The 15,454-nt window shown below is 41.7% G+C and overlaps 1 protein-coding gene across 1 annotated transcript in view; it reads left to right on the top strand.

Annotated features, from left to right (window-relative positions):
- Positions 1–15,454, top strand: part of MYO10 (myosin X) — a 519,868-nt gene that overhangs the window by 459,640 nt on the left and 44,774 nt on the right. The window contains exons 29-32 of the mRNA XM_078687614.1: positions 4,659–4,752; positions 5,871–5,926; positions 10,886–11,028; positions 13,028–13,222. Of these exons, the coding sequence (XP_078543740.1) occupies positions 4,659–4,752; positions 5,871–5,926; positions 10,886–11,028; positions 13,028–13,222 (488 nt within the window). The remainder of the gene's footprint in view (positions 1–4,658; positions 4,753–5,870; positions 5,927–10,885; positions 11,029–13,027; positions 13,223–15,454) is intronic.

A 15,454-nucleotide genomic window follows, 5' to 3' on the forward strand; every position in this document is an offset into this window, starting at 1 on the left:
AATGTTCTTAAGGCACTCTTTTAGCAGGTCAAAGGTGGAGGTTGACACGTCACTAAAGGTGAACAGTAACAGGGTATCATCCGCGTAAGATGTTATTTTGATCCCAGTTTTGGAGATAAGCTCTGCCAGGGGGTTAAATCAACATTAAAAAGAAGCGGGCTCAGAGCCAAGCCCTGGGGAACACCCCAGTTAAGAGGTTTAACGGGAGAGGTGAAGGGGTGGGTCCGGACCTGTTGTTTACGGTCAGATTAGAAGGATGATAACCAGTTCAACACAGTTCCCTGGATGCCTATACCCTTTAGGTGATTCAAAAGGATGGGGTGGGAGACTGTGTCAAATACTGCAGATAAATCTAACAGCACTAACAGCTCCTTGGAGGCTCCATCCACAGCCCATCGTATTGAATCAGCCATTTCAATCAAAGCTGATTCTGTGCTGAAACCAGGACGGAAACCAGATTGAGATTCATGAAGAAGGCCGTTGGTCTCTATGAACCCAGCCAGTTGCTGATGCACTAGTTTCTCTAAGATCTTCGCGGGAGCGGGAAGTAGTGAGATAGGTCTATAGGTACTAGTGATTTCCAGGTCAGCATTTGCTTTTCTTAATATGGGTAAGAGAAAGGCATGTTTCCAAGCTACAGGGTACGCTGGGGCGCTATATTGTTTGGCTGGCCATGGATCGCCCGGAGAACCAGATTTACACTTCTGCAATTCAATCAATGAAGCTTCAACAGATATCTCAGCAAATTCTGAGAATATAAGGCTTGGAGTCTGCTCCAGATAGTGATCATTAATCGTCTGGGAGACGTCAAGTGAATCAGGAAAAGAAGCATAAATCAAAGTAAATTTCTCCTCGAAGAAATCAGAGATTTTGTTGCATAGTGTCTGTGAGGGAGGATGGGTGTGGGTAAGTGCTAGTGGATTGGTGAAAGATTTCACAATTTTAAAAATTTCCCTGGAGATATTTTTAGCACTATTAATCTGTTCGGCCAGTAAGTCTATTTTTTTCTCAGTGAGAAGCTTGCGGAACTCTTTGAGCGCCGCACAGTACCATATTTTACTTTCCACAGAATAGGTAAGTCTCCAGTTCCGTTCTAATTTTTTACATTCGGACTTTTTTGTTCTAATCTCTTCCGAATACCAAGGTGCAGAGGGGGACGATCTAGGTGATTTTACTGGTTTCAAGGGGGGCCAGGGAATCAAGAGCATCGCTGATCCATTTATTTAACTTTGAGATACTAGCCTCAAGATCATTGGAAAAAGAAGGCTTGGAATCCTTCAGATGTTGCAAAATAGACTCGAAGGTAACCCTCCTCCAATTCCTTCTAAGATCTTTGGAGATAGAGGTGACTCTTGCCGTGCTTATCAGATGACATTGGAAGTGATCGAGAAGTGATCTGACCAAATCACTGGCACCGGAGGATGAACTGTGATGTCGGGGAGGTTGGAACAAATCAGGTCCAGAGTATGGCCTGCCTTGTGAGTTGGATGGGATACCTGTTGTATTAAATTGCAACCGGCTAGTGAGGAAATAAAGTTGGAACTTTGCGGGCAAGTAAAATCGTCCACATGTAGGTTCAGGTCGCCTAGCATTTTGAAGTTGGAGTATTGTGTGCTGGCTTGGGAAATGTAGTCTGCGAGGGTAGGAATGTGTTTAAGACAGGAGTTAGGGGGTCTGTAGAGCAGAGGCCCTGAGCAGGAAGAGGACGCTGAGATGGAATCAATCTGCTCGAAATTAGATGTTGCAATCTCCCATCTTGTTTTGTGAATGATAGCCAACCCCCTCCCTGTTTCTCGCTTTGCCTATTAGCACATACTATGCCATAATCCTCAGGGATCGCTAGGGTCAGGCTGTGTTTAAGCTGTGTATCCATCTGTACGTTTTAGTAAGAAATTATTATATTGAATTTAACAATGGCAGAAATAAGTTGAACTGTACAGTGAGTAAAGTAAAAAAAAAAGATGAACTTAGGGTATATATTCGGCAATCAGTAAAAGGAAAATTGCACATAAAGATGAATGTTCAATTGTTTTAAAGAGATTAACTTGTACCCCTTTTTTATATGGTCATCCCCACTTTTTGCATGGTAGCTGATGCAATTTTGACAGAAAGTGTGCTAGATTCCTGCTGTCCAGTTCCCCAAATCTCTTTCCCTAAACTGTACATTTGTTCCCCAAATTGGCAATAGCTTTAGCATCCCCTGTAAGTTGCTAGTAAATGGAGCCCCTACCTAGGGCACGAAGCTAAAGAGGGCCCCTAAGGATTGCAGCATGAACTGTGCCACCACAAGGGACCCCTCAGCACCAACACACACTGGCTGCATGCCATGGTACACAGAAAAGTGAAGACATGATAAGGCACACACCCCTATACGCCTTGCCTGCAAGCAGTATAGGTAAAGCATCCCCTACACCATGTGATACAGCCCTATGTGGGTTACACTATACTACATGTGAAGGTATATCTGCATGGGCAGATATGCCTCTGTAATATCTAAGTCAATTCTTAGATATTACAAGTGAAGAGGGAAGCCATTTTGAGTACGCATGCTAGACACTGGTGCTAATTAGTTCCCCAGCTACAGGATGGCTTCACTGAAAGTAGACATATTCGGTATCAAACATCTAATATTAATAAGTGCACACTGATTCCAGTGATGGATTAATTAATACATGTACCTAGAGGGCACCATGGAGAAGCCCCCTGAAAACGTATGGACTACTATTGGGCTGGCTGACTGGTGCAGACCGGCCTGCCACCACAGACAGGTTTCTGACCCCTGCAAGTGAGAGCCCACGCTCTGAGTGCAGAAAGAATGCTTGCTCTGGCCGAAAGTGTTGTCACCTCCTCCAAGCAGTAGAGGTAAGTGAGCAGCATATCAAGGAATGAGGCTTTAAAGTCCTCTTCCACCTTTCATATGCGACTGAAGGCTTCCCCAGAGAGGGGAAATGCCATCCGCTGCCTGGGCCCATTTGGCACCAGGACAGGTAGGAAAATTAGCTTGTTAGAGGCTAGTACCACCCCTAACGTGGGCTAAGTGACGTGGGCAGACATTTTAGAATTCCATCATCTTGATTTTGGGGGAATTTGTCTCTGTGGGTCAGGGTTAAGCCCACTTCCCACAAGAAGTGGTCATATAGAGGGTGTAGACTTCCTAAATGTCCATTTGCTATTACCTGTCACACCACTCCCAATGCATCAGCTCCTCTGCAACCGGACGTTCCAAGGCAGGTAATGGGAAACTACTGGTAGTAGTTTGACCTTGGCACCCTACGACCCTAAGTCCCAAAGGAGACCCCCGTAAACGGACCGTAAACACCTGTATGCTATCTATGTCTTTTCTTCCATAGCAAAGCATTGTGCGCAAAGGCGCATTTAAGTTAACATTTTTATTCTTTATAGATTATTCTTGAGTGTGTCTCATTTATTGCCTCTGTGTCAATAAATGTTTAGTACTGCCCTCTGATAAGCCTAACTGCTCACCCACAACACCACAAAAGACAGTATTTGTGTTGTCAATTGTGCCTCTAAACCAACTGGGGTTTTTCCCCGGACTCTTAACACAGTGTTTCTCTTTTTGGTCCTCTATATAAAGAGCCAGCTTCTTAAACTGGTATACACTGTCCAGTGACAAATAGTTAAACATTTACCCAAGCATTTCTAAAAAGGCACTCTGGCTGTGTCTCATAGTAGAGAAGTTGTGTATGATGCGGCCGGCATTGAACCCGGGGGCGGGGGGAAGGGGGCGCATGGGGGTGGGAACACAGGGAAGTGGGTGTTAAAAAGAAGAAAATAACTTATCTTCTCGCTGCTTCCTCACCGCGTCTCTCCTCCATAGTCCCTCGCTCCGGCTGGAACAGGTAACACACTCCAGCTCCCCGTCAGCCAATCACAACACTGCAATGTAGCATTGTGATTAGTCTGGGCTCCGAGCTTCGGCGCTCAGATGCTGACTAGGAGCATGGGCATTATTTTCCACGCAGGCTGTAATGCAGTGTGCTCACCACTCCCCTGCTCCTGTTGTGTGAGCAGCCCGCCCCGCAAAGCTGCCGGACATCAGGACAAAATAAAATGATAATAACGTGAGTTATTATCATTTTATTTTTCCTTAACTTCACTGCAAAAAAGCAGTGGGGTGACGCTACTCCGCCTTAGAGGAGGATCCACCACTGGTATTATGAAACATATTTTTCTGATAAATCTACTACTGGCTCCTTTTTTTTGTTTTTTGAATGGAAGAAAAAGATCCTGGTTTCTTGAAACCAGTCTAGCCCTTGGATGAAAACTCATTTATATACATTTATTCAGAGGTGATATCATAAACACTGTGACCCCTGATGGCATCACCATGATGCTCACTTAAATGTCTCTGTTTTGTTCTTAAGGAACAACCATGGTGTAGAAACTTAAAAAATGTAATCATGGCAGTGAGAGCCCTATCGACTTTCTGTTCCTACCGTTGCCTTCATGATCACTGAGTCAAGGGGGGAGCAAACACAGTGCCAGGGTTAACAGGGAGCGAGCAAGAGGTACCAGCTGCTACCGCTGATTGCCCCTACCTGGCATCCATGACCTAGCCAGTGGTATTACTACTACTTGCCTTGCCAGTTGTATTCGTTTTCCAGCATTTGATAACCTTGCCTCCTTGCCTCCTACAGCCAGTGGTTCAGTGTGATGAGCCAGGTGCATGCCTCAACGGAGCAGGAGATACGAGAGATGCACGATGAGCAGGCCAACCCTCAGAATGCAGTGGTAAGCAACATTCATGTACACATTTCAACAATTTCATGAGGAGTGTCTGTTTTCCACTTCATACAATGCACTAACAATGTGCAACATCGAGCTTTGTGAGAATACCTGCCAAGCAGGAATTTGGGTGGTAATAGTACCCCTCAGTAGTGCCTGTGTGTCAAATCACCAAGTTTGATTTGGCAGCGTTCTGTGCTCTACTACAGCATAATGTTCATATCTCTCTGTGGTCTGTTTTGATAAGCCCCTGCCAGTTTTAATCTCATTGCTGTTTAAGCAAAGGACATGTACAGACTGAATATGGGATTAGCTGCTGTAATCCAAAACACTTTTAATTAGTGACTGTAATACTTCTCTTGAAGCATTGAAGGTGTGCGTTTCTGGGGAATGCAAGAGTGCGCTTTGTGTTTACATTTTAAAATGTGCTCATCTTTTTATCTTACAGTTGAACACATCAGTTTAACAGTTCTCACGTAGCAGTTTAGTACAGGCTTGCTATTGGCAAGTTTGTGCCTGCCTCTTGCTTGCTGAAATCTGTTGTGGATCTATATAACTTGTTGCCATTCAGTGCATGTCCATGAGATACACTTGCGCTGCTGGCTGGTGGAATCCATTTTATTTAACAAAATGGTCTTAAGGAGACAGGATTTTGCTAGTGTCCAAATTAGCAAGTCTTCAAATGCCAACATGTGCTTACATGTGTTTGAGATTTGTGTTGACTATCCACTGTTAACAATTGCAGAAAGAGGTTAAATACTGGAACATATAGTTGGCTTGCATTCCATTTCTACTATAGGTCCCAACTTGTGTTGTGCATAGGCCACAAGCAATTTAAGTAATGTGATTGTCTTTTCAGCGTTAGAAGGAAAGGATGAGCCACACCCCGCACCAAGGATTTAGCGTCTCTTCCATTAATGTGAAAATCACTTTTCAGTGTTTCATTAAATCACTTATGAAGTGTTTCATTTGTTGCCCTGTGCCCTCCCCGAACTTCCTGAACTTGCCTCCTTGAATCAAGCCAGATGTACATGGCACAAGTATGTCAGTGAAGGGCTTGGTAGCTCACATCGACAATGTATTGCATCGCAGTTATAATAGCACTGGTGTTTTTTCCTCCGTAGGGAACCCTGGATGTTGGAATGATTGATTCTGTATGCGCCTCTGACAACGCAGATCGGTGAGTGCAGATCTATTTTGCTTTACGTGGGGAAAAGGAACTTTTCCCTGTTTTTGAATGTTTTAAACATGGTTGCCTAGAAGGACAGATGGGCTAAATGCATATTTGGTACTTTCTAGGTGAAAACAAAACATATTTTCTGTTATTTTGGCATTTGATGCTGTTAGGTAGTCCTGCACGTAGGGATGTTGTTTTGGCCTTTTTCATTATGATTCACTTTCACAGCAAAGAAAGCACTTCATCTGCATTATTAAATTTCTCATCCTAGGTCCCTGAACACCTCTAAGATGTAGTGAGCTATTTTGCAGTCACAAACTCTATGATTCGCAAAATCAGGGGATTTGCAAAAGCAAAATGGCTTTTCGATATTCACTAAACCCATTTTGCGATTCGGAAAAAGGCTTACAGAACTGGAAAATGAGCTTAGAAATGTATATTCAATCACAATTTGGATGGGTCCCTTCAAAATTGTAATTCTTTATCAGACCCACAGATCTGGTTGGGAATCGTTGCAAAAGTTCCAACTCCCCAGAGGAGGTGGTCACATAGTCACTAAAGGGAAGGAGTCCCCTTGGTACCCCTTCCCCACTTTGTTGGGTGTAGGCACTGGTCCACAGGACCACTGCTTACTCACACACTTTTAAAAAAAAGTAAACTTTCTTTTTAAATGCAGCCCATTTCATTAACCCCTTCGACGCTCATGACGGAATGGTTCCGTCATGAGCGTCGGTTGAGCTGTGCTCATGACAGAACCGTTCCGTCATGAGCCCGTTGGCTCATTAGAACGTTCAGCACAGCACAGGAATCTGTGCCGCGCTGATGTGGTTAAGGTAAAGAGGCAGCAAAAAATGTTACTTTATTTAAAGGGGACCATGGCTGTGTGCTGACCCTAGATGGCCACCATCCCAGTAATGACCTCAAATCAGAGTGAGTCAAATTTGTGACCAACTTCCTCAATATTCAAATAGTATGTCTGATTACAAGACACTTCTAATAAGGAGCTTTTTGCTAGTTATTCTAAGTATATCTGGCTCTAAGTACCTTCTTTCATGACAGTACACTACAGTAGAAAAAACATTTTACATATATTAGGGCACACACCGTGAAATATAAAAAAGCTTGCCAGTGTGTAAAGAAGAAAATGTAAAATATTTGAGGGATGAGAATGTCAACAAATGATGTTCCCTTATTTTATAAGACTGTGCCATATGTTTAACTCTTCTAGCTACCTAGAGCGAACATGTCCTGCCAACAACTAGTACTATGTTAAAAAAAAATGACCCCAGCAATTTTAAAGACACTTATTCACACAAAAAATGTAATAACCTTTTTAAAACACTGACTGAAACTCTCCCCTGATGCCATTCACTTTCTTCAAATTTTTAATGTCATTTATTGAAGGAACTCTCTCCTTCCTTTTTCCAGCAGTTAATATTAACTAGCTGTACCAGATATTAAGATTCTAGCTGTAACAGATATGAAGATTCGCTGTGCAGTTAAAATATTTGGCAAACTTTTTGAACGTACATTTTCAAACATATAGTTTTAAACTTGCACAGGGATTGTAAAACTAAGTTTCAACTTATTTCATGTGCAGATACTGGAAATGTTACTGAGGGTCTAATTGAATTGGTGACATCGAAAAAGCAGTGGGCATGACTTATCAAGACCTCTAGGCTGTGTTATCCTACCGCAAGCATATATCTGGTTCTAAACACACCCAGAAATGTGTGTTAGGGTGTTTCATGCTAAGTGCTTGCTGAGGAACCAGGGCTTAGCATTATATTGCATGGCTGAAATGCAACAGAAGTAAAATGATATACTGTAATTACAAAAACCCTTGATCACATTCAATAGTAATATCATGCCTATGCTGTGATATTTCAAAGTTCATATACCATTGTTCAGCTATTAGCTGAACTACAACAGTACGCCACTCTATGTAGCTGTTTTATCCCACTTATGGCAATTTCATACTCCGGGCTTTAATCATGTTCGAATACTAGCATTACAGAACTGTATTCCATGAAGGAACGAGGTGAGGCAAAAGGGGAGGACTGGAAAGGGGGCCAGTAGGATCAATTCTCTGGCAGACAGAATGCAATTGTAAACGAAGAATAATAGTAAACCCCTGATGCCTTATTTGTTTGTACGTGTTAATGAAAGATTTGTAATGGTAATGTAACAATGATGTTATGTTATGTTTGGAACATATTACAAATAGGGCAAAAAATTTGCCACAACAGTAACATATGAATGCGGTATTTTTATAGTGCGAGCCCAGGCCTAAGGTAGCCAAGCTCTGTGTTGAGCAGTGACATTTTCCCTCTGTCAGTACCAGGTCATAGTCCTCCTATATTACTGGGGAAATTCACTTTTTTCAGTACTTTCTCAAATGCAGCAATGGGATTCAGTAAATTCCACTGTAGTGACTAAATGGGGGGAGGATGTGGTCTGACAACTAGAGCTGCCGACTTTGGTGCTGGAAACCAAGGTTCGAGCCTCGGGGTCGCATCCACATCCTGTGATTCTGAGCAATTCACTTAATCACCACGTGCCTCCCGAAAAGAAAAAAATAATTAAAATGTCCTTGTGTAACGTAACTGGTGCTCATGTAAAGCGCTCCAATACCTTTGGGTCGAGTTCGCGCTATATAACTCTGCAAAACATTTTTTTTTTAAAATGCTGTAAATAAAAAACATTTTTTTTAAAGGATGTTTTAAATGGAGTAAGTAAGCACTTAATTGATGCTTATATCGTAAAACGCCATTTTTCCAGGGTTTCCAACTCTGATAATACCTGAAGGAGCCCCTTATATTGAAAGGGCTACATGCACATGTAAATTGTAGTTTACCAAGAAATGCCGAAGGACATTTCCAGTGATCGACCAAATGACTGCCTTTAAAAATGAACTTTTGTTTTCAGCATGATGAATGACCTTGCAACAATAGGGAAATACTGCAACTGGTATTTTTTTGCTTACCTAAAATCATTCCTGAGGCTGTGATTATGTTGTGTTTACTTTGAAGCTAGGAATGTCAGTAGGAGAACTATTTAAATGCTCCCTTCTCCAGTCACGGTTTTATTAAATTTTTTGTTCAGAAAATGTCATGAGCAAAGAGTAGCCAAAGCCATCAGAGAGGTTAAAACATATAGTAAAACATTAAAAAAACATAAAATGGCCATATGAGCTGCTAAACAGAGAAGCAGATAGTGTTATAAAGGTGCTTCAATCAAACTAAGTATTACAGAATAGGGGGATGCCCAATACTTCCTGCAACTCTTTGGCTAACAAACTATCCACAACAAAATAGGTGAGTGCAGAAACAGTTTCTTAATGATATTTATTAGATCAAAGAGAAAAAATGTGTTTGAGCAGCCTACTAACGTAATTCTGGCCCAATACATTAAATGAAAAACGAATGCAACCTTATATTTCCTGAAGCCAATTTTAGGCGTTGTTTGTTTCAGCTCCCGTTTTACAAACATTTTCAATGACATTTTTCCGATACAAAAACATTTATACTCATCAAAAAAATGGACAAACATATAATTTTGCAAAAAACAAAATGGAGGTCATTCTAGGCCTCTCCCAAGCGCATCTTTTATACAAGAATTAACCAGAATAGGTGGTTTTGATATTCTTTTTCACAAGGGTCTAATCCACTGAAAATAATCTCAGAGGAATGGTAATAATCTTATTTTTTGTAGTGCGATTCCTCATATACAATAATTAATTCTGAATGTTCATTTTGGGATTTTCTTTTCCCATAAGAAGGATGGTCGATGCGTTTCAGCCTTTGGTGCATTTAAGGCCTCAACAGGACCAGTGGTAAAGGGGGAGACCAATCAATTTGCAATGCTCCCTAGTTACTCGAATCCTAATATGAAAAGAACCTCACGTCCTGGTCATTGTGATTCAGTGGAACAGACCCACTCTTGCTTTGGCAACGCGTTTTCCATCTCTGCTGGAAAAACAGTGTTCAGGGCTCTAGTTTGTTGGAGATTAATGCTTTCGATAAATGGCCGTAGTACCAATTCCTCCATCAAGCAAGGAGGGGGAACATGTGCCAGTGGTCTCACAAAGTGAACGCCTCCATGAGTGAGAAAAATCAAAAACACTAACTGCTGATTGCAGAGTCAGCCACAAGATGCCCTATGTACCCCATTTCCTGAAGAACATTTCCAAAATGTTGTATAGAATAAGCTATGATAACACAGCCTAGTTACCCAGATTAGCGATTGAGACTAGAAGTAAACATGTTTTCGTACATCGCCTGGGGTCCGTGTGATTCAGTTAATCAGGTGTAATATGGGTGTTCCAAGCTGTGGTTAGTCTTGGAAGTTTGAACGGTCTGACACATATGTGTGTGGACAGTAATACACTCCTACCATTCCCCTTTCCAGTCTGAAAAGGGTTCGATTTTGAATCCAGCTCACTGCTGGCATAAATACAATTTCTAGGATGTTCAGGGAAATGAAACAACCCCAGGTTTGAGGGTGTTATAGGAGCTGAGGGCCCTCCACGGGGAAATATATTTTCCCGTCAGAGAAAAAAAAGCAAAAAAAGGTGCATTTGCACAGAGAATCCAATTTCCATAGTGTGAAATGCTTTGCTACAAAGAACTTTGCAGAGCAGGAAAAGGATCCAGACTGGAAAGTCACATAACTTTTCTGTAATCTGCCTGGAAATCTCTGCCTGGTACAGCTTTCCAAATGTAGATGTAAATGTCCAAATGTAGATTTGCTATATTTTGTGAATTGGCCACTTGCTATGCAATTTTGAGTTGACTGCACAAATAAGTTGATTTTGTATGGAAAACAGAAGTATGTCTTCAGAAACAAATTCTCTGTCTTTCGAGGGGGCTAGCAGCTCCACAATGCTTTCAACAGAACGTGTTTCTAGATAAGGTCAGTCTGATGCACATATGACTCCTTTTGTTTTCATCTTCCACGTAGACCTAATTCATTTGTGATCATCACTGCCAACCGGGTCCTTCACTGCAACGCAGACACGCCAGAGGAGATGCACCACTGGATCACCCTGCTGCAGAGGTCCAAGGGTGACACCAGAGTGGAAGGGCAGGAGTTTATTGTCAGAGGTAAGCAATATCTAATCACTAATGCTCCATCTGGTTTTTAAATAATATCAGGTAGTAGCCTGGCTTTCATATTATAAAACTGCTGAACAATATAAAGAAATTGTTGTAATTTTGACCATACATGAGCTTTAGTTGATAAGTCGCAGTGATTGCCACTAGGAGAAGTAAACTCTACTTTCCTTACCCAATGCCTTACACTGAGAATGTGGCAGTCTGTTTCCCTCGCTATTGTTCAGATGTATGGCTGTCACTTGTCTGTGCTCAGACATGTTTTTTGAACAGTATAAGTCCGAAAAACAAACTTATCACTTTCGTCCATCAGATTTGTTGCAACTTAAATATCTTTAGTCATCCTTGCGTGGGGCCACATTTTGTTGCTGGATAATTAATTGCTTTATACACATCCTCAAAGTCAAGCTTTTTGAAAGTCCACTTCATTGAAACATTTTTTTTGGGTGCCACATAAATAATGCATTCTTTTTATAACTGAAAACATAACAGAAAATAAGACACCATTTCCTGTGGATTTGGAACTTCTGCTCTGTTTGACCAAGTTAGAGCATGGTTTGTCTGTTACCTTTTTTAGAAGCAGCAAGCACAGAGAACCCTGGCTGTCCCAAAAATATATTTTTTAAAACCTTGCTTTATTTACAAGTTTTTAACTGAAAACATCAAAGTTCCTCACCTCATGATTTAGGGAAACATGGTGCCCATATCTATAGATACTTGGATATGTAAAACAAACTACATTTGATTAATTTGTGTCTGCCTAACAGAGCATTTTAGTTATCACAGTCTACATCATTAACTCATAATCCAGCAGGTCTATGTTGTTTCACTGATTCTGTATGCACTGCCATCACACACCCCAGCATCACATATCCTCGAAATTAACCAACAACTTCTGCAGGAGAAAAAATACACAAAGTCTAACAGCTTGCCCCATCCTGTTTTCTGAATGTCTGAGCATAAGAAAAGTATATATCCACTAAGATATTCTGAAATAACTTCATAAAATGTTCAAAATTAGAAATTTTGATACAGCCTTTATTGATGTTGGCATTGAGCTTCCGAATAGAAAAGGGGGACTGACTCATCAATCTCAAATTTCCACTTCAGTGTTTGAGTTGCAAAAGTAGTCTTTTATTTCTAAAGTACAGTTTGTAAAAACATATCTACCCAAGCACACAATGCTGAATTAAAAAAGTGGTCTAAATCATCAAGTCTACCCTACAGTAGTGCCTGGAGGCCTGCTAGTTTATAGATCTCTAGATATGGCTAGTAACAATGTTTTAAGAGCTATAGATAAAAATTATTTGTCTTTCTAGAGTCATCATAATATCCTGACATTTGTATGTGCATATGAGAACCATAACTTTAGTTAAGCATTAGGTGTTAATGTAATGGTTCCTGCCTCTTAAAAGTGGTCCGACAAGCATTGTTAGTCTTTCTACCAAATTTGCATGCCTGATTTACAATGTATGTTATTTGAGTTGAAAGTCATGGGCTGGTATTTTGAGTAGGCGGGGAATTCCATGCAGTATTTTTGCTACATGGAAAATATTTTACAACACCCTGCGTTTTCCCAGGTCAAAATTATGTGACAATTCTCATTTCTGCTGCTTGAATGAGAGTTAACCTCTGGTAATTCAATTATCACATCTAATTGCAGCTCATTTTAATTCTAGCCAATCAGATTTCTACATGCAAATGTCACCACGTATTACCTGTCAAAATTTCAGAAGTGCAGTATTACCACACATTTCCCAATACCGGAATCAAACTCAGGTAGTGTCTGCACTCAATCTTGTATTTCCACGCAACTTTGAATGAGTGTCAGACTGTAAGAACCACATTCGGCAGAAGTTCTGTAAGCAAATATCTTAAGAAGGACTACTCTACATTCTTATGCATAGCTTGGTTATAGTCTACCTTGTGATAGAGCTGTTCCTGTTTTCTACCACTGTTTTCTACCAAGTGGTTTTCTTTGTTATTGAAGGATGGCTGCACAAGGAGGTGAAGAACAGCCCCCGGATGACCTCGCTGAAGATGAAGAAGCGCTGGTTTGTCCTAACCCACAACTCCTTGGACTACTACAAGAGTTCAGAGAAGAGCTCCCTCAAGCTGGGTACCCTGGTCCTCAATAGCCTGTGCTCGGTGGTACCTCCTGATGAAAAGATCTTCAAAGAAACTGGTATGAGGACACAGCCTCTGGTGTTTATTATGCATACCTTCTAACAACTTTTTTAATGTGCTCGCGATTATTTCCTAAAGCATGCATCTTAGCCAGTATGGATGCACAAGTCGAAACAGAGATGTGTAAACTGCAGGGGACCCTTGAGTGCTCTAGAATCAACCATGCATCGCAAAAGCTGTTTACGGAGGCTCATTTCAAGAATATGACTGATACTTGTCTCTGAGCCCCATCCACCAATGCTCTGAGGTAATTTGAGGAGATAATGAGCTGAGTTGCTAGCTTACTTAGGGTGATGATATCTAATGAGAATCATGAGCTTCTTTAAATTACCTGGTTGCGCGTTTGAGCATGTGGAAGAACATGTGTGTTGTGCTCTTAGGGGCGATTTCCTACTTCTCTAGACCAGCCACTAGATAAACCAAATAATAGAAATCACTTATGCACGTGCTGATTGTTGGTGGTAAGCTTGTGTTTTGTTCGTAGTTTATAAAATGTCGCATCATGTAGTGTTGTGGGCGTGAGCCCAGATATGTGCATAGAAATGGTACAGTGGAAAGCTATGAGCCTGCTGCAAACTATTTTGCTTGCCTAGTTCTACTGCAAGTCAGAGGAGACAAACATGTTGGAAGTATGTGAATTCATAAATGACAAAATACATCCAACCCACAAGAAGGCAACCACTTGGTCAAAGAAGTGTTTCTTATGTACAAGACTATTTGAATTGGACATGTGGTAAAACGCACTCACCACACATAGGAGCGTCTGAAAAGAATACAGCAGGGAATAGTAGTAATAAATAAATGATGAAGCTGCAAGCTAAGCACAACCAGCTGTGTTGAAAATAGATTGCCATATTTGCAGAGAGATTTGGCCTAACGGTCCTCTCCTATGGTCGATATCTAAGTTTTGGTTTTAGATATGTATGTACGTGTTTGCATGCATTAGCATTTATGCAGTGAATACCTAACTGATATGCAAATAGGAGGATATGGAATAATTGATCAAATATGTTACATAAGGAGAATGCAGTAGAGATGTTTGGCACTGATGGGTGTCCCTAACCTAATCAAAAGTGGTCTGCGGGGCTTTAGCTGTTGTCAAGGGTGGACAAAGTGCTACATGAAAAAGTGAGTTTCCATTTCTTATCTTAACTGCAGGGGTGCTTTGCATACCTGGGGCCATATTACATAAAGTGTGCTGGGGGCGCAACTGGCATTTATGCCCGTTTAGCGGGCCCCCGCGGCACTTTGGTATTACAGAAGGGGCCGCAGATGTCTGTTGCCCCTTCTGTAGTACCAATAGTGCTGGCGCACATAAAGCGCCAGTGGTATCTTCACAGGGCGTTCCCTTATTTGCATGGGGGCATGCCCCATGCAAATGAGGGAATCACTTTGCCTCTGTGCCCGCTCGGTATTACTGACGCGACCGCAGCCCCAAAGAAGCACCCAGGAGATGCGCTGACAGTGCACCACTTAAAAGGTGGCACACTATCAGTGCGCCTCCTGGGTGCAGCCTTCCGCAAGGGATTACGGGGGTCCTATGGACCCTCCCCGACATCCACTTGCAGGTGGGCGCAGTCATTGACTGCATCCGCCTGCAAGGGAATCTCTATTCCCTTTTAAAAGTGCTGGTGGGTTGCCGCCTGCATGGTAAAACATGGAACGGCTCTAAAGCAGCCGCTCCATATTTCACGCAAATGCGCTGGCCCCAGGGTAGCACGTATTCGCGCATGCCCTGGGGGCAGTGCATTTTCCTTTATTGCGCCGGGTGCACCTTTTCAAAGATAGCTAAAGTTGCTCCTTTAGAGTGAGGGTGATGTTGTCATATTTAATTAGCCCTTAGATGAGGAGGGCTGGCAGGCAAGGTATTGGGACCAGTACAGAATCAGGATACCAAACAAGAGGAAGTTGGGTTGAAATTCTAAGACAGAAAGAACATTTCAGATGGATTGATCAACCCTTGCCCTAAATGTGCACCTCTTCCCTAGGCTCTTTGAGTATTTAGGACCAGTTGTACTATTGTTGCAGTCGCAAAAAGCTGTCGCTAATTGCGCAAACCGACCTGAGTAATATTAGGTCAATTTGCAAAATACCGAATTGTAATGAGTACCGAATTGTAATTTGGAAGGGACGCCCACAACATGCCCCTTCCAAACTGCAGTTCGGTATCTATTTATAAATCCATATTAGGAGTCAGTAGAACTTTACAATCTCCTAAAATGGGCTTATT

Source organism: Lissotriton helveticus, chromosome 4_1 (assembly GCF_964261635.1).
Source record: "Lissotriton helveticus chromosome 4_1, aLisHel1.1, whole genome shotgun sequence".
NCBI classification, from domain to species: Eukaryota; Metazoa; Chordata; class Amphibia; order Caudata; family Salamandridae; genus Lissotriton; species Lissotriton helveticus.